The sequence below is a fragment of the Equus quagga genome, chromosome 12, assembly GCF_021613505.1.
Source record: "Equus quagga isolate Etosha38 chromosome 12, UCLA_HA_Equagga_1.0, whole genome shotgun sequence".
In the NCBI taxonomy this organism is placed as follows: Eukaryota; Metazoa; Chordata; class Mammalia; order Perissodactyla; family Equidae; genus Equus; species Equus quagga.
The window spans coordinates 111,753,355-111,776,767 of NC_060278.1; the positions used below are offsets into that span (position 1 = coordinate 111,753,355).

The 23,413-nt window shown below is 64.4% G+C and overlaps 3 protein-coding genes across 10 annotated transcripts; 1 reads left to right on the forward strand and 2 right to left on the reverse strand.

The window, feature by feature from the left end:
* Nucleotides 1-2,714: 2,714 nt before the first annotated feature.
* TCEA2 (transcription elongation factor A2) lies at nt 2,715-10,416 on the forward strand. 4 transcript variants are annotated; one of them, XM_046678117.1, is made up of 10 exons: nt 2,867-3,072; nt 5,751-5,813; nt 6,136-6,241; nt 7,206-7,293; nt 8,128-8,258; nt 8,533-8,589; nt 9,023-9,177; nt 9,243-9,389; nt 9,972-10,043; nt 10,229-10,416. In XM_046678117.1, the coding sequence occupies exons 1-10, from the start codon at nt 3,001-3,003 to the stop codon at nt 10,235-10,237; spliced, it is 900 nt and encodes a 299-aa protein (XP_046534073.1). In that variant the 5' UTR covers nt 2,867-3,000; the 3' UTR covers nt 10,238-10,416. The 4 variants fall into 4 exon arrangements, with proteins under 4 accessions (XP_046534072.1, XP_046534074.1, XP_046534073.1 ...); XM_046678119.1 differs by having other exon boundaries at nt 2,994-3,072; nt 9,013-9,177; XM_046678116.1 differs by lacking the exon at nt 6,136-6,241 and having other exon boundaries at nt 2,715-3,072.
* Nucleotides 10,417-11,493: 1,077 nt separating this feature from the next.
* On the reverse strand, nt 11,494-17,486 carry RGS19 (regulator of G protein signaling 19). 5 transcript variants are annotated; one of them, XM_046679197.1, is made up of 7 exons: nt 16,775-17,323; nt 15,561-15,652; nt 14,193-14,290; nt 13,881-14,002; nt 12,624-12,698; nt 12,290-12,524; nt 11,494-12,221 (listed from the first exon to the last, which is right to left on the reverse strand). In XM_046679197.1, exons 2-7 carry the CDS (start codon nt 15,598-15,600, stop codon nt 12,030-12,032), a joined length of 762 nt encoding a protein of 253 aa, XP_046535153.1. In that variant the 5' UTR covers nt 15,601-15,652; nt 16,775-17,323; the 3' UTR covers nt 11,494-12,029. The 5 variants fall into 5 exon arrangements, with proteins under 5 accessions (XP_046535153.1, XP_046535155.1, XP_046535154.1 ...); XM_046679199.1 differs by lacking the exons at nt 15,561-15,652; nt 16,775-17,323 and adding an exon at nt 17,340-17,474; XM_046679198.1 differs by lacking the exon at nt 15,561-15,652 and having other exon boundaries at nt 16,775-17,319.
* Nucleotides 17,487-20,863: 3,377 nt separating this feature from the next.
* On the reverse strand, nt 20,864-23,197 carry LKAAEAR1 (LKAAEAR motif containing 1). Its single transcript, XM_046680092.1, has 4 exons — nt 23,079-23,197; nt 22,541-22,908; nt 22,115-22,237; nt 20,864-22,034 (listed from the first exon to the last, which is right to left on the reverse strand). The coding sequence occupies exons 2-4, from the start codon at nt 22,898-22,900 to the stop codon at nt 21,975-21,977; spliced, it is 543 nt and encodes a 180-aa protein (XP_046536048.1). The 5' UTR covers nt 22,901-22,908; nt 23,079-23,197; the 3' UTR covers nt 20,864-21,974.
* Between the last annotated feature and the right edge of the window lie 216 nt (nt 23,198-23,413).

The window sequence follows — 23,413 nt, forward strand, 5'->3', positions numbered from 1 at the left end:
CCAGCTCAGAAGCTCCCTGCCTCTTCCACCACCCATCCTGACCAGCCCTGCCCTGGGCTCGCCAGACGCCCTGCTGCAGCCGCGTGGGCTGGGCCCTCTGCTGGCCCTCCTCATGCAGGGCCCCCACCTCCTGGCCATTGTCCTCGTGGAGCCACTGCATCTTGGTCTCCCTCTGTCTGCAGTCTTGGTGGGCCTCAATCGAGATCCACCGAGACAAGCCAGGCTCTTTAAGAGCTGTCCCTGTGGCCCTCCCCGGAGGCCCCGAGGTAGAGACCACCTGGCTTCTCATGGAGAAGAAAGGGCCCAAGGTGAGTGATCTGGGATTTCCACTCTGGCTGGGCAGGGCAAGGCCCTGCTTCTCAGCCAGGGCTCCTCCTCTCCGTGTCCTTACTTTGGTGCCACGTAGGGGGCAGTGCAGAGAGTAGAACCTACGTTACAAAGGAAACCAATTACACTGAAACACAGTTGTCAAAATATTTTCTGAAATGTGTGACATAGAAACCTAAGTGCTTCTTTGTTACCGCAGTTCCCAGAAGCGGTGGGCGCCAGGGCGTTGCAGGACAGCGTGGCGTGAACGGGTTCTGGCCTGTGCTGTGGTGGGTGCAGCACGGCTGTGGGGTGTGGGTCCTGTTTCATTCGTAACGAAATGCTTCTGTTAGAGACCAATGGAAAGGAGATGACAACTCCTTCCCACCTAGTTTCTTTTGCAACAGGGGGCTGGTCCCTGACTCCCATCTGTGTCTGGGATCTGAACCACTGAACCCTGGGCCACCGAAGTGGAGCCATGAACTTAACAGCTGCACCACCAGGCCGGCCCCAAGGCTCTTCCTTCTTAACAGCTCCCTCGCCGTGCTTGATTGAGATCCACTGTGCTGGCACAGCTTTGTGGCTTAAAACATGCAGCCCAGCCTAACGCTCAGAGGCATCCCTTGCACAGAGCCCCTTGTGGGGGTGGTGGGAGGCCTTCCCTTGCGAGGGGTGGTCTGCCAGGCAGGGTAGGGGTGAGTCCTCAGGCTGGCTTCTGGGGTGTCTGCATGCCTGCTGCCCTGCCCAGCACTTTGTGCTCATCCATCCTGCGGGAGATCACACGGGGCAGCCTCGAGGCTCCCCGACAGCACCTGCTCCAGGGGCTGTGTTGGCACCGTGGACGAATCATGCATCTGGCACAAAGCCTTCCTGACAGCCCGGGGAGGCTCCTGCAAGCCTGTCCTGGTCCTCTGTCTTCTGACTCTAATCTTAGGGACTGGAGGCTGTTTTGAGGTCCCTTGGACACACAGCTGCCTGCTCCAGAGGGTGCGGGCTGGAAGGCCTGCTCCATACTGGCCGTGTGGGTTTGTGTTCCCTCCCCTGGGCTCCAGCCTCTGTCAGAAGCCAGAGCTGAGCCCAGCATCTCAGGACCCCCAGTGGTACTGGGAGGTCTCCAGCCCAAGGGGGAGTTCTGTCCAAGAAGCCCTTGAATCAGCTTGCCCCTGTCTGTCGGGAGGTCCGGGTGGGCAGTGGGGACCAGCTCTGAAGCCCTCGCAGCCTGGATCTCTGAGGTTGCGCTCTCTGGCCTTCCTGCAGGTCCCTCTTTTACAGGACCCTGGCAGCTCCCTGTTCTGGCCTGTCACTGTAGAGAGGGGGGTTGAAGGGTGTGTGACTCCAGCTTCCACAGTGTCCCGGACGTAGCTGGACCCTCAGAGGCTGCACACACATGCTCAGAACACAGGATTCTGGCCACAGGCTTGCTTGGTTGCATGGGCTCAGAGCTATGGACCCCAGCTTACAGTGAGGGGCAGAATCAGAGTCTGGAAACTGGAGGTGCTGAGTTCACTCATCATAGGGCCTCTGTCCTGGAAAACCTTTGCTCCCTATCAAGAATTCCATGCTTTTTCCTTATGATTACTAAGGAATCTCATAACTCACCATGTTTCCCTTTTCACCTTGGTTGCTGGGAAGCTCAGTCATATCTAATTAATGCCAGTGAGGGCTCAAGCATGGTCAGCCCAGGTTATCTAGACATCCCATTTGCCACCTGGCGTCACAACTGGCCTGAATTTCAGTGACTGCGGGGCCCACAACCCTATAGACATAAGTCTCCTGGCCTCTACCCTCCCCTAGGGTTGTGCCCCTCCAGCAAACCACCAGCATCCGCACCACTGAGGCCGGATGCCAGCCCCTCCCCTCTCCTCCTCCCCTCTCCTCCCGCCCGGCTGGGCCCTTCCCAGCGACGCCGCCGCGAGGACAACCTCATTGCTCGTGCACAGCCCCGCCCTGCTCAGTGCCGTCCCGACAGCAGCCCCGCGAGGCAGACGTCACTATCCCCATTTCGCAGACGGGTAGACTGAGGCACAGAGCGGTCAAGGCTAGTTTGCACGGCCGAGCCCGCCTGTGGCGGCAGGGGCCTCGCCGGGGGAGCCCTGCAAGTCCCCTGGCGCCTCCCTCACCCGGCGCTGGCCGCCTCCAGCCCCGCCTCCGGCTGCTGCTCCCCGCCACCTCCGGGCCGCCCTCGGGCCGCACGGCCGGACGCCAGCCGAGCGCAGGGCAGGGCAGCCGCGCAACGGGAGAGAAGGGCTCGCGGCTGGTGGAGAGAGAGGTCGCGCTCGAGGGCGACCCCGGGCCGCTCCGGGGCGCGCGGGTCGGCGGGAACGCGCCCCGGCCGCGCGCGGCCGCAGCGCCCTCCACCGGCTAACCCGCTCGCGCGGGGACTTGTGGGATCGCGAGTCCTTCGGCCCCCTGGGCCTCCCGCGATGGCCTGCATCAGGACTACACTTCCCAGAAAGCCATGCGCGGCCGCGGGGTCTCCTGGGAGTTGTGGTCCGGACGGGACGAGTGCTCGCGAGGCGGGCGGGCGCGGGAACTACGTGTTCCAGGGTGCAGCGCGGCAGCCGCGGGGCCGGGATTTGAACCGAGGGTCTCCAGCCCGCGGCCCGGCTGCGTCGTCTGCGGCGGGTGCGGGAGGCGGCGGGCCGGGTGCCGGCCGGAGGCGGAGGCCGGGCTGGGGGCGCTGCCCTCCAGGCCATGATGGGCAAGGAGGAGGAGATTGCTCGGATCGCCCGGAGGTTGGACAAGATGGTGACCAAGAAGAGCGCGGTGAGGGGCGCGGGCCGCCAGGACCCCGGGACCCCCGTCCCGCCGAGCCCCCGCCGAGCCGCCGAGCCCGTCGGGCCGGGAGATCAGCCGAGGGCAAGACGAGACCCCGGCCCGGCGGACACCCCCGGACGCGGGGAGACCCGCCGGGGGTCGAGACCCCTGCCCTCCCGCCCCGCGCCCTCGGCAGAGGCCACGATCGGCCTGGACCTTGTCCCGGCGGCCGCCCGCCCTGGACTCGGACCCGCAGACCGGGGTCCCCCGCCCGGGCCCCCGTGCCCTAACCCCTGTCCCCGCCCCGCCCCTCCAGGCCTCGCGGACGCCGCGGGGCAGCCTCTCGTATCGGCCTGCCCGGCCCGGCCCGCCCCGCTGAGCCCACCCGGGGCCCCGCGCCCTGCTCGGGGGCAGGAGTTTGGAGAGTGAGACCGACCCTTTCCCTGGAGCTCAGCGCCTCCCGACCCCGCGGCCTGGGGCTGCGGCCCTCCTCCCCCCTTCACAGGCCGGAGGCCTCTCTGTTTGCGAGGCCCGGTTCCTTTCCTGTCTGCGCCCCACAAGAACCAGGTTTCCCTAATAAATTCTTCCCTTCCCAGCCAGGACTCAGCCAGCATCAGCTGGAGTGGGAGGACGTGTAGAGACCCTTGGGAAAGAGCCTCGAGGTCCCACCTGGCCTGGGATGCTGGGCGCTGGAGCCCCTGACCCGTGGTGCTCCCGTGTGCCCGGGCTCTGCAGGAGGCCGCGCTGCTGTTCTCAGAGGGCAGGCAGACAGGGTTGCAGTCCCAGCCCCCCTCAGCTTTGAGACCTTGGCCACCTGGTACCCTCACACAGAAGCCCCTTGGTGGGTGGTCCCTGCCTCTGTGGGGTGGGGAGGGGTCCCAGCTGGCTCCCTGAGAGGCTCAATAAACACAACCTGCTCTCACTCCCTGCCTGTGAGCTCCTGGGGTGGCCGAGTCATGGGCTTGATGCCTGTGCCGCCCCCTTGGGCTGTGTGCCTGCACTGGGGATTTGGGGGTGGCTTTTTGGGTTGAACAGGGTTGATTCTGGGTCCCTGTTGACCCAGGTTCTGGAGATGGGTCTACCCTGAGCCAGGAAGGGGGCCAGTTCCCACTCATCCCTTCATCCAGCAAGCGACCCCTCCACCCACACTCTGTCCATGCGCCTGGGAGGCCTGGGCAGCATAGGCAGGGGTGTGGGAACTTGAGCTGTTTCCAGAGAAGACCAGAGAGGAGCTGCTTCCCCCTGAAGGAGACAAAACAAATGATAAAGGCCGCCTGGGGGGCTGGGTGGGGCCGGGTAGAACTGGGGAGGGCTATCCAGGTGGCAGCACAGCGTGCTTGGAAGCCCCAGGGGAGAGGAAGGGGAGCTAGGGGCCTTGAGTGCTGTGGAGCGGGCCGGGAGCCAGCAGGGCTCCTGGCGGGTCCCAGGGCCTGCAAGGCCCTGCCAGGGAGTTGGGGCCATGACTGGGAGGTCAGTATTGTGTTGATGCCTCTCTGGTCCGTAGCCCACGGGAGGCTGGTGTTGCGCAGCAGCCCAGGCACTGTCTCGGAAGATGACCAGTGACCAACACTGTGCGCTGGCTCTGCTGACCACCTGCCCCCTCTGAGGAGGTCACCCAGGGCTGGACTCTGCAGAGCCCAAGAGGCAGGGCCTGCTGGGGCAGTGAGGAGGGGGCTGCAGCCTGAACAGAGGTGCCACACAGTTGGCGAGGGCAGGGGCCCACCCTGCCGTGGCCTGGGCTGCAGGACGTCAGGCTCACCCTCAGGTGGCTGGGTGGGAGCATCTGCAGGCTTCACGTCAGGGGAGAGACATGCACATGTGAAGACATATCAGTGCATGAAAAAATGAGGCATTTGTGGAGGAAAGCAGGAGAGGAGAATGAGGGTGTTAAGTAGGAGAGGCCTTGCTGAGAAGGTGTCATTTGAACAAAGCTCTGGAGGGAGGGAGAGCACAAGCTTGTTGACATTCTGAGAGGTGTGTCCCTGGCAGTGGGAGCAGCAGGTGCAAAGGCCGTGGAGCAAGCAGCTTAGCTTGCTGGAAGAACATCAGGAGCTGTGCTTGGAGCAGAGACATGCAGCGTGTTTGTGCGTGGCCTCAGGCGAGGAGGCTTTGAGAAAAGAGATGTGGGGCAGGGGTGAGGGGCAAGGCAGAGAAGGGAGAGGCGGGGTCTGCTGGAATATTCCAGACGAGAGGTGGTGGCCGGCCTGAGAGGCTGATGAGGTGGTGGGGCCGGGGGACTTGTAGATGCTGGTGTGGGTGTGATGGGGGTGGAGGCGCCTGAGGGTTTGGCCTCAGCGGGGGCAGTGACTGTTCCTGGGTTGGCCCCTCACAGCTGATGGATGGGCCACTTTGGGAGGGAGGCTGCCCCACCCACTTGGGCAAGGAACACAGGACAAGACGGGGTAGTGAGCACTCCTGGGGCTATACCTTCACCTGGACGCAGTGCTCCTGCTGGGGAGGGGCTTTGGCCCTGGAAGGTGTTTCCCGTTGTCATGTGCCCTGGGACCTGTAGCGCTGGGGCTGTGTCTGCAGAGCCACTTCTCTTCACGTTCCCATCCTCCCTGGGTGCCTGGCCTCGGGGGTGTCTCAATTGTCATTGCCTCGTGTCCCCTATCCTCATGTAGGAGGAGTGGGATCATCCACCGAGCTCTCGAGGTCGTTTGTGAAAGTCCCCCTTGTCCTTCTAGGAGGGAGCCCTGGACCTGCTGCGGGAGCTGAAGGCCATGCCCGTCACACTGCACCTGCTGCAGGTAGGGCCCTGCATGCCCCTGCCTGGGATGGTGCCTGGCACCTGGCAGGGCTTCCTGGCCCCACCCTGGGCCTTGGTTGGCACAGGCGCCTGTTCCTGAGGAGACCGACCCTGCCTTTCCCTGCTGCCCCATGAGGCAGGGGGGGCGTCCGAGGATGACCGCCCTGTTCCTGGCTGAGGCTCCTGAGTGCCAAAGGGGACAGGAGCCCTCGGGAAGGGTGTCCACCTCCTCTCACTGGTCCAGCCCCTACCCCGTGGGGAGCCTCCCAGGGTCTGTGAGGAGGGTCTGCCTGCCACCCCATCCCAGGCCACTTGCCTTGCAGTCCACTCGCGTCGGCATGTCCGTCAATGCCCTGCGGAAGCAGAGCTCAGATGAAGAGGTCATCGCCCTGGCCAAGTCACTCATCAAGTCCTGGAAGAAGCTACTGGGTGCGGGTCAGGCAGCATGGGCCGAGTGCTGGGGCGAGGGGCACCCCGAGAAGTGCTGGCTCTATCGCTGGCCAGCACTGTGTAGGGTGCTGGTAGTGCTTTCCCCTAGCCAGGGCCCCCTGGGAGCGGGGTGGGCTGGCACGGGAGGTGGCTCCGCATAGAGCAAGGAGAGGAGAGTTGAGGGTAGGAGCAGGGCTGCATTGAGGGCAGAGCTCGAGAGGGACCCCGGTGGAGCTGGAGAGATCTCATGGAGGGGACAGGGGTCAGGGCCCTCCCGCCCCAGGGGAGGAGCTGGGAGGAGGTGAGGGGGAGGGAGAGGAGGAGGAAGGGGAGCCAGCGCCACTCAGAGGGAAGGGGCTGCAGAGATGCCCACTCCAGACCCTGTGCCCCCCCCCCACCCCCCCCCCCGCTCTCCCGGGCTTTGTCAAACCCTTGGGAAATAAAGCCGCCTGTCTTGGGCCTCTCTCCAGTCCCACGTGGCCATGGGGCCACGTGCTGAACAAGTGTGTTTGTTCTGGTGGTGTGTGGGATGTCTCGTCCTGGGGGAAGGTCCCCAGCGTGGGCTGGGGTTTCTGGATCCCTGTGGGGCATGCGCTCGGTGGACTTTGGCTCACTGTGGTGCCCGAGGCCCGGCTGGGGGGGGGGGCGGTGCCCAAACACTTCACCTGTAGAGGCCGTCACCCTGAGGGGTTTCCATACTCAGGGAGCCCTCTGGGTGGACGGCAGCCCCTCTGCAGGACAGGTGGTGGGGTGGACCCAGAGAGGCCCCCAGGCTGCCTGCTTGAGCACAGGCATGTGGGGGAGAGTGGCAGTGGGAGAGGGCCTGGTTGTTGGCAGGGAGCCTCAGCTGGCCCCCTGGGGAGGCTGGGCCTTGATGGTGCCATGCGCTCCTCCCTGGCCCGGCCCTGCCCTCTGGATCTGCTTTCCCCCCGGCCAGCCACCAACTCTCTCCTGGCACCTGCAGATGCTTCAGACGCCAAAGGCAGGGATCGGCGGAGGGGCGGGGCTCTGCCCACATCCTCAACAGAGGCCTGCGAAGCCAAGGAGCCCAGGTAGCGCCCTGGAAGGCAGGGTACACCCTCCCGCCCCCGGCCCCCTTGCTTGGTGGGCAAGGTGCTGATTTCCATGTGCTCCCAGGGCTGAGGCCCTTTAGCTCCTTGGAAGGGCCCCCCGGGGAGCCGTGCCTGGCTGGGTGGCCTCTTGCTGGACACTCCCCTTCCGAAGCTCCTCTCGATGCTTGAGAGCAAGGCTTGTCTGCCTGGCTGCAAGGAGTTGCTGCACCTTGAGAGGGCCTGTGGGTCATGGCCCTGGCTTCTCGCTGGCCGGCGTCCCTCACTCCTGGGCCCCCGCGGGTGCCTCAGTGGTGTGGGCTCAGGGCGTCGGGCTGCGCTGCCCCTGCTGCTCCAGGGAGGGCGGTTGTGGAGATGGGGCGTCATGGGGAGAGGCTGCTCTGCCCTTGACCTGTGGGGCAGCAGTGGCCGGGGCTGGAGAGGCTGAGCTCTGGACTTGTGGCGTGGCCGAGCCGGCCTGGGGCTCATCCACCCCCCTGCACTGGAGTTTGTCCTCCAGGAAGCTGCCTGCCTCTGCTGCTTCCTTGGGGTCACGGGGCTGCAAGACACGGGTGTGAGGTGTGCTGGGTGGATGCATCTTGGCAGACAGCCAGGCAGTTGTGGCCGGTGGGGCCACCTGGGGCATGGTACTGGGTCTCAGGCAGCCCCGAGTGCCCTCTGCCTCTCCCTGTGCTGCTGCTGGTGTTGGCTGTGTGGCCCTGTGGCCGCTGTCAGTGGGGGCAGACGGGATTTGGAGGGATTGTGGTCGTGATGCTGGCTTTCTGGGGACTGGCGTCTCACGGGGTGCATGTGGCCTGAGCTGGCCTGTCTCTCCAGTCGCAAGAGGCCGGAGCTGCCTAGGACGCCGTCGACCCCCAGGATCACGACGTTTCCCCCGGTGCCCGTCACCTGCGACGCCGTGCGCACCAAGTGCCGCGAGATGCTGGCCGCAGCCCTGCAGACGGATCGTGAGCGCTGCGGCCGGCCGCCCAGCCCGCTGGGGTCCTGGGTCCTGACACACGCCGGGTTCCCAGGGGCCTAGGCCTGCCTGTCCGTAGAGGCCTGAGTCCACTGGGCCCTCAGGGGCGGCCCTCCCCCAGCCCGTTGCTGCTGACCCTGGGTGGGGCAGGGGTCTTGGGGTCCACCAGAGTGCCTGGGTCGGGGCTCTGGCTGCCGGTGCTGGCCAGGCCGAGAGGTGGTGGGTGGAGCCAGTGGGCGGCTAGTTGGGGCTGCCTCTTGCAGATGACCACATGGCCATCGGTGCAGACTGCGAGCGCCTATCGGCCCAGATTGAGGAATATATCCTTTGTGCGGTGGCTGGGAGGCTGGGGCTTCTGGTGGAGTCTTGAGGCTGGCCAGGCCAAGCTCCCCCTGGTGGCCACTGCCTGCTCGCCGGGCAGTCTGGCGGCTCACCCCTCTTGGCGAGGAGGACCTTCCCTGGACGCACTGAAGGGCTGACTCTGCCTGCCTGTGGTGCCTGGCCCCCAGGGCCTTGAGCCTGCAGCTGGGTATCAGCTAGGATTGGGCCCAGTGGGGCCCCTCCTGGCAGACCCTCAGCTCCCTGTCAGGCCTGGGTGGGCAGACTGACCCCTGTGTTGCTGGGCTCCTCTTCCCAGCCCAGCCTGCACCCCCAACAGGGCCCCAAGAAGAGGCCTCCGCTGGCCCTGGTGGGCCCGGTGGGCGGGTGGAGGGCAGCAGCCTTGACCTCTGATGGGTCCTTAAACATGTGCACGCATCTTCCGGGATGTGGGGAACACTGACATGAAGTACAAGAATCGTGTGCGCAGCCGCATCTCCAACCTCAAGGATGCCAAGAACCCCGAGCTGCGGCGGAACGTGCTGTGTGGGGCCATCGCGCCCCAGCAGATCGCGGTGATGACGTCGGAGGTGAGCCCCGGGTGGCGGGGAGGCTGCCCCAGGAGCGCAGGCTAAGCCACAGCCCCTCGCCTCAGGAGATGGCCAGCGACGAGCTGAAGGAGATCCGCAAGGCCATGACCAAGGAGGCTATCCGTGAGCACCAGATGGCCCGCACGGGCGGCACGCAGACCGACCTGTTCACCTGTGGGAAGTGCAGGAAGAAGAGCTGCACCTACACACAGGTGCGGCTGCCCGCAGCTCCCGGCCGCACCCTCGGCTGCACACGCACCTACACCTGCCCCATCTCTGGGCCGGCGTCCACTGCATGCCTGGGCTTATGTGGGGTGGCAGTGCCTGAGTTGGGGTCCGAGCCTCTTGGTCCCTGACTGGATCTCCTTCGGGCCCTCCCCTGGCCCCAGCGTCTTGGGTGGTGGGTCCTCTTGCTCTGAGGCACTAACGTTGGGGGTCACGGACTGGCCTGGTGTGGAGGGGCCCCAGGAGTGTTGCTGCTGGCAGGAGGGTGGGTGTGCTGTGCTGCGTAGTGATGGCCGCAGGACTCCACTCACATGCGTGGAGGTGGATGCTGATGTGGACCCCCAGAAGTGCTGGGGAGCCCTGGTAAGAAGATACCACTTGGGGCAGCTGGAAGGTTGGGGTTGCTGGGCAGCCTCCAGTGTAGGTCACCTGTGGTGGCTCAGCGGCTGTGAGGCCAGCACTGCCTGAGGCCACCAGTGGCCTCCCTGGGTTATGACTCCAGGGAAGACCTGCTGCCCAGGGCCTCCTGCTCTGTGGCTGTGGCCCTCTCAGTATGGCCCTCCCCACAGGTGCAGACCCGCAGCTCTGATGAGCCCATGACCACCTTTGTCGTCTGCAACGAGTGTGGAAACCGCTGGAAGGTACCCCAGCTCCATTCTCTGGAGGCGAGTGTCTCCCGCCTCTGTGGGGTCTGCGTGGTGGGAAGTGGCATACAGGCCAGCCTCCTGAGAGCTTCAGAGGTGGTGGGTGGAGACAGCAGCCCAGCCTCTCGCCCTGTGGGGTCACGCAGGCTGTGCAGCCATCCCTCCCACCTGGTCTCTTGCAGTTCTGCTGAGCCCTCATGCACGTGTGCCTGCAGCCCTGGGCCGTGGCCAGCGCTGGCGGCCCTCCCCATAGACAGCTTCTCTGGAGACCCACCCTCAGCCGGCCCAGGTTCCCCGGAAGCAGTGCGTCCTGCCCCCACCTGCCTGCAGCACAGCTTTCTCCCAAATTATTAAATGTTTCTTTTTGCCACTGTGCGGTTCCTGGTTCTTGGTCCTGGTGGGCTGTGCACAGGCTTGGGCTGCAAGCTGGGTCCCCAACGGCCCCTGTCTGGTCTGACCCCCCACCACCGCTGGGGACAACCCTCCTCCCTGAGATCAGGGACACTGGAGTTTGGCCCTGGCGTGAAGAGCCTGCTGGCCCTGAGGGGCTTGTGTGGCTCCAGGACGCTGGGTGGGCCCTGCCTGTGTGTCCGCGAATGAGGGGCAAGTGCTCAGTGTGCACGGCGCAAGTTTGTACAGGCACCTGGGTGGGAGGGGCCTGGGGCACGTAGGGAACCGTCCCCAGGCACCGCAGCTCAGGGACCGGGGCTTACGTGCCTGCCTGTGGCCCTTCAAGATGGCTCGTCCTGGCCCTGCCTCTGCTCATGGGGCCCAGACCGGAGTCTCAGGACCCAGGGCTGGCAGGAGCTGTGAATCATTTCACCTTCGAGGGAACAGAGTGCGGTCACATGCCTCATGGGCCTGCAAGTCAGTGGTGACACTGCCTGGCCCCCAGGAACGCTCAGGGGGGGTCAGCCCCAGCAGGGTCCTGGCCCCGCTGGCCAGTCTCTGGGGGTGACCTTTGATACATGCCAGGGTCCCTGCCCCTGGGACCCAGGTCACGGGGCCCTCGCCAGGGTGGGGCTGGGCACAGCTGGCCGCTGGGCTGTTGCTCTGAGTCGGGTGGAGGTGGGCAGAGCACACAGAGGCCAAATTCCCTCACAGAGCTGGCTGTCCCCCTGCCCTGGGCCTGGGCCAAGTCTTCACCCGCTTAATCTCCCTCCAAACACGGAAAGAGAGACTTTTGCTTTAAAAATAGCTTCAATAGGGGCCAGCCTGGTGGTGTGGTTAAGTTCACGCACTCTGCTTTGGCAGCCTGGGGTTTATGGGCCCAGATCCTAGGCACGGACCTACACACTGCTCGTCAAGCCACGGTTTGGTGGCATCCCACATACAAAATAGAGGAAGGTTGGCACAGATGTTAGCTCAGGGACTATGTTCCTCAGCAAAAAAAAAAAACCCCTTCAATAAGACGACATCCTATTCTGGGGGAGGAGGAATGGAGATAAATATGAAAACTTTCTTTTTGATAAAACACAGTGAGGACATGTTTCCAGGTTTCAAGTTAATGAATGTGTGTAAAAGAGAAACCGGGTCCTGTTGCCTTGAGCCTGGCTCTGAGGTCCTGGGTCTGATTCCAGGTGCGGACAGCTCAAGCTGGGAGGGCTCCTCCACCACAAGAGCAGATGGTGCACAGGCTCCGTTCTCCAGCAGGGCTGCCAGGGAGGGGGCCCAAGCCAGGCTGCTGAGTCCCAGGCGCCCCTGGGAGGGTCCTTCTCGCCGTGGGCACACAGCTGGCTGGCGGGGGGCCAGGGCAGGAGGGGCCCTCACGCTTGCCTCTTAACAAGACCTTGGGGCGCTGGGTCTCCTGGGCAGGAGGAGCTTCTGGCCGACGCTGCACCTGCAGCTCCTGCCTGGGACTGCCCCCAGCCGTCCTGGCCCCACACATGTGTCAACACTAGCTGACACACACACACTTGCGAAGGCAAGCTGAGTCTCTGCCCTTGGGAGGGGTTGTGTGTCGGTGCTGCCTCGGCAGGCGGCCTAGGCCTCGTTGGAGGACTGGGAGCCCCCCCGGAGCAGCAGGGCACGGTAGGTGGGGGAGCTGAGGAAGCGGGGGTACGAGTCCCGGTGCATGAGTGTGTAAATCTGCAGCTGTGCGTCATCGAACGTATGTGCAGACGGCTCCTGCATCTTCTTGTTGATGCCCTCTCGTACGCGGGAGTCCAGGCTCACCTGCAGGACAGGGTGCCATGGTCAGGCCCAGGAGGCGCCCCCACCCCCACCGTCCCCGTGTGGCGCACCTCCTTGGGCGACAGGATGGACACGTAGTCCTCGTAGATGAGCCGCGCCTTCTCGTCCACCACGTGCTGGTTAGCCTCGGCCTTGAGCTCCTCGCAGGCCAGCCAGAAGAGCATGTTCTCCTCGCTGTACTCAGTGCGCAGGAACTCCCGGAACACGGTGCGGCCTGCCGCGCTGTGCATCAGCTTGTCAAAGGACTGCGCCCAGCTCCGCACCTCCTCAGGGCTCGGTGTGGTGCTGTGGACATTTGCCGCCAGGCTGGGTCAGGCTCCAGTCCCCTCTGCCCAGACCCCCCCGACACACAGGCACGCGCACACGCACGCTGCCCAGACTCACCACGCCTCACAGCTGGGGAGGGGCTGCAGCTTGCTCTCCCGGGAGGCCCGCCATGCTCGCCGCCGCTCTTCATTCCTAACGGCAGAGAGGAAGGGGCACTGTGCTCCAGCACACACGAACAGGTGTGTGCACACAGGACACCAGCACCGTGAACCCGATATGCATGAACAGGAGGCCAAGGGTCTCTCGGCACACCCGTAAACCCACTGAGGTGGGCAGCTCCTAGGAAAGCGTCTGCGCCCGCTGTCCACCGCCCCCGGGCTGAGCCGTGCCAGCAGCATTTGACCTGGGGACCTTTACTGCCTTCTTGCTTTTGGGACTTCATGGGCCCCCCCTTCCTCCCAGAGGCCCTGACTGATGCAATGGGAAAGCCCCCGGCCCGCATGTCTGACCTGACTCTCCCTAGGGGACTCTTCCTTCCCTTGGCTCCCAGCACCGCTTCAGTGCTGGCTCCCAAGTCCATACCTGCAGCTGGCCTTCTCCAGGCCACTAAGACGGCGAATAGACATCTCAAACCCAAACGATCTGACAGAACTGAGTTCCCACCCCACCCCCGCCTGCCAGACCCCAACCCCCTCCCTCGGCCCCACAGCCAAACTCTGAGTCCCACCTATCCAGGGCCTCCCACCTCGACCCCCAGGCCACCTGCTCCTGTCTCGGGCCTGGGCTCAGGCCTCAGTTGCTCACTGGTCAGCTGACTCCACTTTGGGTCCCCACAGTGCTGGCCACTCAACAGCCAAGGCCCAGAGCCTGAATAGGGCCAGGTCTCTGCAAGGCGTGGAAACTCCAACAGCTTCCTTGCATGCCTAAAAATCTGTTCCCACCTGGAGGCCCACGCCTGCCCCCCCCCAACCCCACGCTGCTCTGGAGGGTGGTCCCCATTGTCCCCTGGCCCGCTCTCTGCTCAATGCCCCCTCACTGACACAGTCAGTAGGATCTGCTTCTGTCTTGCTCTGCTCTAGGTCCCCAGGGCTAGCCGTGGCCAGCTCATAGAGGTGTCAGTAAGCATGTGCTGAGTAAACGGACGAGTGTGCATACATGCACATGTGCATGCACACACACACACATGCACAGAAGAGTAGCCAGGTGCCTGCACATGGACACACTCTTGGGCACACCAGGCACAAAAGCCACCTGTGCCCTTGGACAAGTGCTGTGGGTGGCAGGTGTGTCCTGCCTGCAGGTGACACTTCAGAAGCCACCTGTGGGTGTGGGGAGGGGACCCTGGCCCAGGTCTGCTGCCTCCCCACTACGTACCAGGAGCAGCTGCAGCAGCAGCACCAGCACAGGCAGCAGGGGTTGCGGCTGGCGGCAGCCGGGGGGGCCACTTCATGACTGGACATTGAGGGGGGCTGGTCTGCCTCCTCTGGCCCTGTGTGCTGGGGAAAGACGGGGCCTACCTCAGGTTCCAGGCCAGAACCCACGGGCACAAGCACCTCTCACCCACTGCCTGCCCGCTGGCGGCCACACTCCCAGGAGAATGACCCTTCCGGCCTCCCAGGTGTCATCACCCCACCCCCCTCCCCCCGGTGCCCCCAGGGCGGCAGAGGCGGGGTGGAGGCGGCGCACCTGCTTCTCAGCCTCATGCGGGGTGGGCATGGGTGGGTGGACCAGGTCACCCGGGCTCCGTGGTGCTGGCTCTGGGACCCTCACCACAGCCTGAGAGTCTGAGAAGAGAAGGTGAGGTTCGCACTGAGCCCTGAGACCCCAGACCCTGACTGCCCCCTGGGAGGGGTCGTCAGAGTCTCTCCCTCCTTCTCGGAGCCCTGGGGGCCTGTTCCTCTGCCTTCCACCTCCAGACTCCTCTGTCCAGCTCCTAAGCCAGCCCAGCTTGCACCAGGGCTGTGAAGGGGCGGGGCTCAATGAGGAGGGGGCCCCAGACAAGATCCCCACAGGAGGTTCCGGGACACCCCTATCTACTCCTCCCTGGGAAGCCGGAAGCCTGGGTTCCTCTTTCTTGGTTTTCGGCTCCTAGCCCCTCCCAAGGGGGCTGGGGGCCCCAAGAACCTGGGGCTATCAGGTCGGTGCATAGGGGGGTGGTCAGACATTCAGACCCCCCAGTTCCCTCCATCCCGGTGTCCTGCAGGTTTTCTGCTGGGGGGATGCTCCCCACAGGGAGTCCAGGTCAGCCTGTGGGCCCCAGAGGACTCCGACCCGATCACTGGGGCAGCCAACTAGGCCTGCAGTATGGACGACTTGAATGGGACTCGGGCAGGACTTCCTGAGGGTGCGGGAAGTGGGGCAGCGCAGAGTGAAGAGGGCCGCGAGCTTCCCAGGGACAGAGGGCTCCTCGGTCCCAGCCGCTGCCCCTGGCACCACCCCCGGGGTCTCCCGGCGTCCCTCCCTCCCCCACTGTACGCCAGGCTGCGGAAACCACAGCGCGCGCCGCGAGGCCTCCCAGCAGGGCGGGCGCGCCGTCGGGAAGCGGGGCGGCGGGGGGAGTCCCGCTCCCGAGTGGGCGCTGCGGGGACCCTGAGCGGGGCGCCCTTTCGAGCCCGAGCGGCACCCTCCGCGGCGGAGGCGCGCGGGGTCGCCGACGCCGGAGCCGAGCAGGCCCCGCGTGCCCCCGTGCAGGGCCCGGAGTCCAGCAGGCCGGCGCTAGTCGGCGCCCTGGGGGAGGTTTCGAAGCCTCCCCGCCACCGCCCCCTCTGGCGCCCACCTGGGCCCAGGTAAGGCCCTCAGGGCCCGGGGCGCACCCTGCACTTCGGCCACGCGGACCTTCCTGAGCGCCCGCCCCGCGTCTGGCGGCCAGGAGGCTCACGAATTGCTTTCACTTTATTTCCTCATTTAATTATCGTTCTTGCTGCCCCCCATCCCTCAGCTTGTGGCCTTTTAATCCCTGTTTGGTCCAAGTTGGCCTCTTGGGGTCTGGAGGACAGGAGGAGAAGGCAGATACTCCAGGGGAGGCCACTCCTGGGGCAGGGAAGCAGAGCTCACCTGGGGCTCTGGCCAGGTACGGGCGAGGCCGGGAGCGCATGTAGAGTAGACGCCCCGAGTCAGGCACACTCAGGGCACCTCGCCTCCTGGGCCTGGGCAGCAGAGGACCCTGCCCTGAGCCAAGTCTAGTGGCAAGGAGCAGGGTCCTCTGGGGCGTGGGCCTCTCACCACCTGCCTGGCCTCCTCTGAGATCATGGGGGACCCTCACACTGGGGTCAATCAAGCAGATGGGGAAGCAGCAGCCCCAGAGCACCTCTTCCCTCAGGGGTCAAGTTTCTAGGGAAAGGAAGGGGTGTGGCAACCTCTGAGATCTGGTAGCTGTACCCCAGACGGGTGACTTCCCCAGGCAGATCTGTCCTTCCTCCTCTGCACCACCACCCACTGCGTGGGGGCAGGGCCTCAGCCCCAGCGCCCTGAAGACTGCGCCCCTCAGCTGCCATCTCCAACCAAGCCCAGAGTTGGAGGAGGGAGCCTGTCTGAGGGTGCAGGGCTGGGTGTTGGGGCTGAGTCTGGGGCAGAGAAAGGGCAAATCTCTTTTGTCCTGGCTGCAGGCCCTGGACCTGGCTCCCTGAACCGTCCTCAGGGTAGCTGGGGCCAGCCGTGCCCCCAGGGCACCCGCTCTCTCCAAGGGAGTACAGAGGCTGAACTAGGGCTCCTGCTCCTCATCCTGGCATCCGGGAGGGTGCACCCTCCCCTTCCACAGCTCCTCCAGGCTTTGGGCCCCAAGTCTGGGATGGGAGAGGCGGGACAGGCAGCAAGTTTGGCCTCTGGGGACACAGGCTCCCTCGGGAGTGGCTGCTGCTCTGCTCCACAGAAGGAAAAAGAACGTCCCCGAGCCCGCCAGTCCAAAAAAAGAATAAGAAAATGTGACAATCCCAGAAAAAATGCTGTCGTCTTTAGGAGGGGGTGGGCAGAGGGGCTCCATTCCCTCCTTGTGATCCTACTCAGTTCCTTTCCTATCTGCTGCCCACCCTCCCCATGTGGCTGCTGAGGGAGCCCCGCCTGGGTCCTCCAAGGTAGACCAGGTCTTCCTAGCCCTGGTGACCCTCACCCCAGCCCACCTCCGCAATGGTGAGGCGACCCACTTCTCTCTCTCCCTCTCTCCGCTGGGAGGGTCTGGCCTGGAGGAGCCCGTCTCCTTCAGGGGCTTCTTCCTCCAGGCTCCGGTGCCCCCACCCCTACCTCAAGGAACTCGCCGTGGCGCTCCCACTCACCAGCGACCCCAAGGCAGGTGGGGGCGGAAGGGGCCAGGTTCGCTCTGGGCCCCACCCTGGCTGCCGAAGGGGCGTGCACTGCAGCAGCAGGGACTCAAGTCAGACGGCAGGAGGAACTCCTGCGGCGTTCTAGAGGGAGGCCGGCGCCGAGAGCCCTCGATCGGCTGGGGCTGGGGGCGCAGCGCCTCCCATGCGACTCGCAGGGCTGAGCCACTGCCGGATCCAAAGGGGTGGGGGCGGGGGCGGACCGGGTGTCCTGCCTCGGCCCCTCCCCACCAGGCTTGGAGACGCGGAAACCTGGGTTCTTCCGGCCCCCCCTTTGAGCAATCACTTCCCCAGGCTTTGCGCTGCAGAAAAAGGGGAACTCTGTTCCAGCGCCCCCTCCCCCACGCGCGGGGGGCGGGCTCCAGTCCTGCCGCGGCCCAGGGTCCACGTGGACCCCGCGGCGGGAGTGCTCGGGGTGCGGATCCCAGCGCCGACTCCCGGAGCTCCCGGCCCGCGCGGCCCCGGGGCCCGGGGCGGGGAGAGCCAGGGCCGCCGTCCTCGGCGCCGCGCGCGCACTCACCGGCCGCGCTCCCGAGCCGCTCGCGCTGCCGCCGGCCCGCGCGCTCCGAGGTCCGGCCGGATGGTCGGGGAGGGGGCGCGGGGCGCAGTGCGCAGGCGCCTCGGCCGCACTTCCCCAAAGCGCGGGGCCGGGACTTCCTCGCGCGGGGAGGCGCCCGGCCCGCCCCGCCCGGCACGCCCCGCCCCGCGCGCGCCGGCTTCGCGCCCCACCGCCCCCTCCCCACGCCCCGCCCCCTCTGGAGCTGTGCCTCGGTCCCCACCGTGGCTGAGGGTGGCCCGTGGAGATGAGGTGTAAGAATGGGGCCGCTCGCCTCGGGGCGGCCTGAGCTGGCACTGTAGTAGATGGGGGTGTGGCCGTGCCCCCCAATCTGCTCAACTGGGCCATTCCAGCTTGGCCATTCATGTGGGCGTCCATGAGACTCCGGTCCAGGGTGGGGCACCAGAGCCCTCCAGGCTTCCGCGTCCCCACGTGCTACTTGGCCCTCTTGAATAAGAAGAGGCCGCTGGAAGGGACCGTCCGATGGCTACTCCCCGCCGGGCCCTAGCCTCTCTGAGACTAGGTGCCGTTATCTGCGAAATGGGGTTGAGGGCGGGCTGTCTTCCTGCGGTCGGGGGCTTCCCAAGGAAGGGGGGGTTCCTGTGCTGCGGTGCCAGTCGATGCTGGGGTCTGGGTTCTTAGATCTGGACTCACCAGATGTCCCTGGCAGTGGGGCCTGGCTGAGTCCTTCCGACTCCTCCAGTTGCCCCAAGATGTCCTAAAGTTTGAAGCCACACCCTCCCCTTTGCCACTGTCGACGAAAATAATCCATAACCAATCTATAAATGAAAATTTGGGTGAGTTTATTCCGAGCTGAAATCTGAGGACCATGGCCCGGGGCCTTTCTTCCCGAAGGAAGAAAGGGCACCGAAGAAGTGGGGTGCACAGAGTGGTTATATACCCCCAGACAGGACGTTTCACATATGATCGAAATGTCCCTTTTACAATAGTCCCGAGACTGCTCTGTCGGCACAGCTGAGACTGCTCTGTCGGCACAGCACAGCGATTGATGGAAATAGCAGCTAAGTCTGCTCTCTCAGTGAACACAGCAGGGTGGCAGTCTGCTGTCTCAAAGCTGGGTGGTCGCAGGTGAGCTGGGTGGTCAAAGGTGAGTGCAGCAATCAGTTCCTAGCCTAAGGAAAGATGCTTATCCCGAAAGGAAATGCCAATGTGGGGGGGGAGGGGGAAGTTGCACCTTTATCTCAAGGGCCTTTGTTCTGGCCATAGGAAATGTCTAAGCAGATATACAGTGGGAGCTCAATAGCCACAGTCAGGCCCTTTTGGAAAAAACAAAGGCCGAATTAGGTTTATACCAAATGGCTTCCTCATATACTCCAATATATCTATTGCTTGCCATTTTTATTTGTCACCACGAGTGCCCTCTCCCTTCTTTTTGGCCAACTCTCCTCATGTGTTATGACCCGGTACAGCTGTAAGTTAGATTCCTATCCCAGCATGCTTTGGGCCTGTGTCTGAGGAGAGCTGACCCTGCTGGGGAAATGGTCTGCAGCATGTCTGGGACCCCAGGATCACTGCGGCTCCTGTCCTCAGTGCAGGTGCTCAGCCTGATCAGCTCTGGTGCCCGGCCTGCTCACAAGTGCCTTCCTACTGCGCCAGCCGTGTGTGCATGCTCATCAGAACTCTCCCCCTTGAGGGGGAAGGACTCATGGGTGCTGGGGGTCCTTTCCACAGGGATCCTGAGCCCTGCGCCAGGCAGTGGGGCCCAGCAGAAAGCAGGCAGGCGGGCAGGAGGGAGGTGTGTGGCGCCACATCTGGGCTCCGCGGAGGACCCGGTGGCAGGACAGCAGGGCGGGGCCTGGGAGCACAGGGCCAGGCTAGAGGAGAGTGAGGTGCAAGGTTAGAGGTGAGAGGGGCCCTGGAGGTGGGGGTCCCTCTCAGTGCTGCGTGCCCGGGGAGCTTGGCGACTTGACTGCGGTGCTGTCTGGCTGCCCTGCCCACAGGCTGGTCAGGACAGGGCAGAGGCTGGAAGTCTGTTCAGACAGGAGGCGGTTGCTTCCCATTTAGCCCAGATAACAGTCCTGAGAAGCAGGTCCCATAGAGACGGGCCAGCACCTGGTCAAGGTCACACAGCCGGTGTGACACACAGCACAGTGCTTAGTGTCATGTCTCCACCTCCTCCTGAGAAATGTGTGGGGCAGCGGCCAGGGGGTCAGCACACGTCTCTCCGCTCTCGACACCCCCTTCCACCCCCACACCCCCCCAGTCCTCCATACAACTCCCTTCTCTCTTCACTCCCCATGTCCTCTGGCCACTTGGGCCTGCTGTCCATTCCCCTTGCCTCAGCCCTTCTGGGTCATCTGTATCTCCTCTGGGGAGTCTGTGTCTGCACAGACCACCCCCATATTCTACAGGAGGAACCCAGGTGGGCTGGGCAGGAGCTCTTTCAAGGCCATGCAGCAGGTAATGATGGAGATGGGATTTGAACCCGGGACCCTCTAGCCAGAGTATGAGCTCCCAGTCCCAAGGACCCGCCAGATCCCTCACAACCCCCAACACATTGGGCCTTGGCCCACATGCGTTGCTGTCCCATAGCAGAAACTTCCTCTAGGCCCTGCAGAAGGGTCCTCGGCCCCTCTCCCTGGTCTCCTCTGCAGACCTAGGGACCACTCCCGGTGTGAGGATCAGAGACACCGCATGTGCCAGCTCTGTGTCTGGTGCAGAGCAGTCTGTGAGCCCACCTTGTGCTGGCCTTCTCCTCAGGGCTCTGTGCACTTGTCTTGTCCGTCTGTCCTTGTGTGCCTCCCTGATACATGGTGACCCCTCTTATGGAGCTCTCACTATGTGGGGCATGGCGCCAAGCGAGAGGCATGAGACCTCCATTTTGAAGATTTTATTTTTTCTTTTTCTCCCCAAAGGCCCCTGGTACATAGTTATATATTTTCAGTTGTGGGTCCTTCTAGTTGTGGCACGTGGGACGCTGCCTCAGCATGGCTTGATGAGCAGTGCCATGTCCTCGCCCAGTATCCGAACTGGCAAAACCCTGGGCCGCCAAAGCGGAGCACGCAAATTTAACCACTTGGCCACGGGGCTGGCCCAGAGACCTCCATTTTAAAGAGGAAGAAATAGATGTTCAGAGAAGCGATGAAATAAAATGAGCTTTTACTAAGCAGATCACACCATCCCAAGCACTCAGTACTTCCCCAAGAGACAGAACGCTGGGGTCCAGACTGCAGGGGCTTGGCCGGGTAGCCAGGGCTGGCTGCCATCCTGTGCACATCAGGGTTCAGTGGCTGTCACTCCTGGATGGGGAGACTGCCGCCCATTCCCTATCTCTCTGTCCTCTGCCCACGGACACCTTCGCTCACCCTGTTCCTCTTTCCTCCCCCTCCCTTCTCCCCCGCCCCCCCCCCCCCATACATAGCTCTCCCCACCCTCCTGGAACTGCCACAGACTCCACCTCCATACACAGTTCTGGGCTTGTATCAAGGCCAAGGGCAGCAACAGCTCAGAAAGGGTGAAGGGTCAAGTGCAGGGGAAAAGGGCTTGCTGAGGGCTCCGAGGGCCCAGGTCCCCATGGGGCTCTGTCCTGTCCTGAGCCAGGTTAGGGAGGGGCACTGGCTGTCACGCAGCAGGATTCCTAGTCAGAACCCAGCTCTGCCCTCTGCCGGTAAAGAGCGCACCACTCCTGGATCAGTTCTCTGCCGGTGGACTCAGCAGGAGCCCCTGGCAGGGAGAGGGCTCGTTTGAGTCCCTCCTGCAGACCCCCCTCTGCAGCCAGTGGCTGGGATGGGCTGGGAGGGAGGAAAAGGCAGAGGTGGCCTAAAGAAGTTCCAGACTCCACAAAGAGCCTGTCTCAAGGAGAAGAGTAAATTCTGTCCAGAAACTTGGGAGGCTTTTCAGAGCCCAGAGGGTGTGCAGGATGGGCGTGTGTCAGAATGGGGCAGGGGTAGTTTCCTTCCTGTCCTGTGTGTGAATGTGTGCGTGAGGGTGTGTGTGTGGTGGGCGGGTAAGGGGGCGTGAGGGGAGCAGAGGAGGCCATTCAGAATGGAAAGGAAAACCAGAGGGTGATTTTCTGTCTGGAGCACTAGGGGCCTGCCTCGCCCAGCCCCTCAGCCCTCTGGAGGACTTCCCGCCCAAGGCTGACCCTCCAAAGGCCAGCTCTGGCTGGTGCAGTTAACCCCTGCCCAGGACGTCATCCTCCTCTCTGATCCCCTGATGGGATGACCTGACATCTGGGGTTCCACTTAGGCCCCACTTTCTCCCCAAGGCTGCGGTTACTTCTGGGGGTGTGACTGTTGCCCAGCCAGGTTCCTCCTGTCCCCCCCAGACTGGGGGCCCTCAGGGACTCAGAGGGCACTAGGTTGCCTGATGGGGGCAGACCTGTATCTGGGAGATTAGGAGTGTCTCTGTCCCCTGATAATCTGACACCTGTCCACTTGCACCTTCCTACTTTGTTGGGGGAGCCCCACGCTGTGTACCCAGATGTCTGTGGCATCGGATGTGGGGGAGGCAGCAGCCACACTCCCCCCTTCCTTCTCCGTGGACCTGGAGAGGGGGAGCGGAAAGACCAGGGGGCACCTGGAGAACGAGAACTTTATGTGTGAAGGTGGGGCGCGTTCGCGTGCTGTGGGGTCACCGTCAACGCGGGAAGATGCTGCCATCGACTTTCTCCTCCAGGATGGTCTCCACGCGCCTCCGCTGCGGGGAGACGGGATGGGACCAGGTGGCGGGGAGGCGGGCGGGGCCCCCTCTCCGCCCCCTCCCGGGCTTGCAGGCACCTCTTGACGGTCCAGCGGGTCCCGAATCCGCGTGGGCTTCAGCTGCGGCGGCAGGAACAGCTCCAGCCTGATGGCGGCGCGCGCGGACTTCTGCTGCAGAATGAGGAGGGAGATCTCCTCCGCCTGCGGATCCCGGGGTCGGGGCGTTTCTGAGCCTCCGCGACGCTCTGCCCCGCCCCGCCCCGCCCCCTCCCGCAGAGCACCGGGCGGGTCGTACCCCCACACGCTGTCGGCCTCCACCCCGCCCCCTCCCGCAGGGCATCCCAACTGGTCCCCTCACCCTCTAGCCCCGTGTTTGATCCGTCCCCACCCCACCCCACCCCGCCCCGCCCCTTGCCTCAGGGGGCCCAGGCCGGTCTCCCCCTCCTGGCCTGCCCCCTAACCTTCTCGCCTGCCCGTCCCCTCCCTCCGGCCCCCTCGCCTCACCCGCATGCGGGTGTAGCGCAGCCGCAAGGCGCGGATGCGTCCGCGGGCCTCGGCTGCTTTGAGGACGCCGAGGAGCCGGTCCTGGCGCTCCGCGGGCAGCTCCAGCGACTGCGTCCACGCGCGCGGGTCGGGCATACGGTTCGCCAGCTCCACCGACTCGCGCGGGAAGATGGAGGCGGCCGCGCCCACGTCCTCAAGCAGATCACCGAAGAGCAGCTGGTGGTGGCGCTGCTCGGGGCGTAGGGCCGCCAGCCCCTCCAGCGTTAGGGCCCAGCCGGGCTTGGGGGCCTCCGGCGTGGACGTCCCCCTGGTGCACTCCTGCGGGACCCTGAGCCCGGCATCCTTCGCCTGCGGCTGCATCCTCGGCCCTGCCCCGGGAAGAGGGCTTTCCTTTGGTGCCCAAGCGGTGTCCCTTGGGCAGCTGCCTGCCCCTCTGGCCTGACCTGGCCCCACCGTGCACCCCCAGCTCCAGCCGCTCTAGACTCCTCGCAGTCACACTTGCCCCAAACTAGCACCGGTCCTCATCAGCTCAGCCTACCTACTCAATTCTGCAGGCAGCTGGAACTTTCGGATCCACTCAGAGTTTCAGGAAATTCTCTTCCTGCCCACAGGCTGTTTCTCTGTCCACTGAGAAAATGCTGAGACCTCAGAGTTGACCTCAGGCCTTACCCGGGCCTTACCCACGTGAACCTGCTCTGGGGGATGCTTGGTGGACCCTTTCCCGTGAGGCTGGGGATCCTCACTGTGCTTCAGCCCCCCATGTCTGGGGTCACCGGTCAGTCAGCAACCCCCCACCCCCCTGGGAACCCCAGGGACTGGTCTGGTGTAGTCTGCCCCACACTGGCCTCAGGCCCCTCTGCTTTAGGGGCTGCA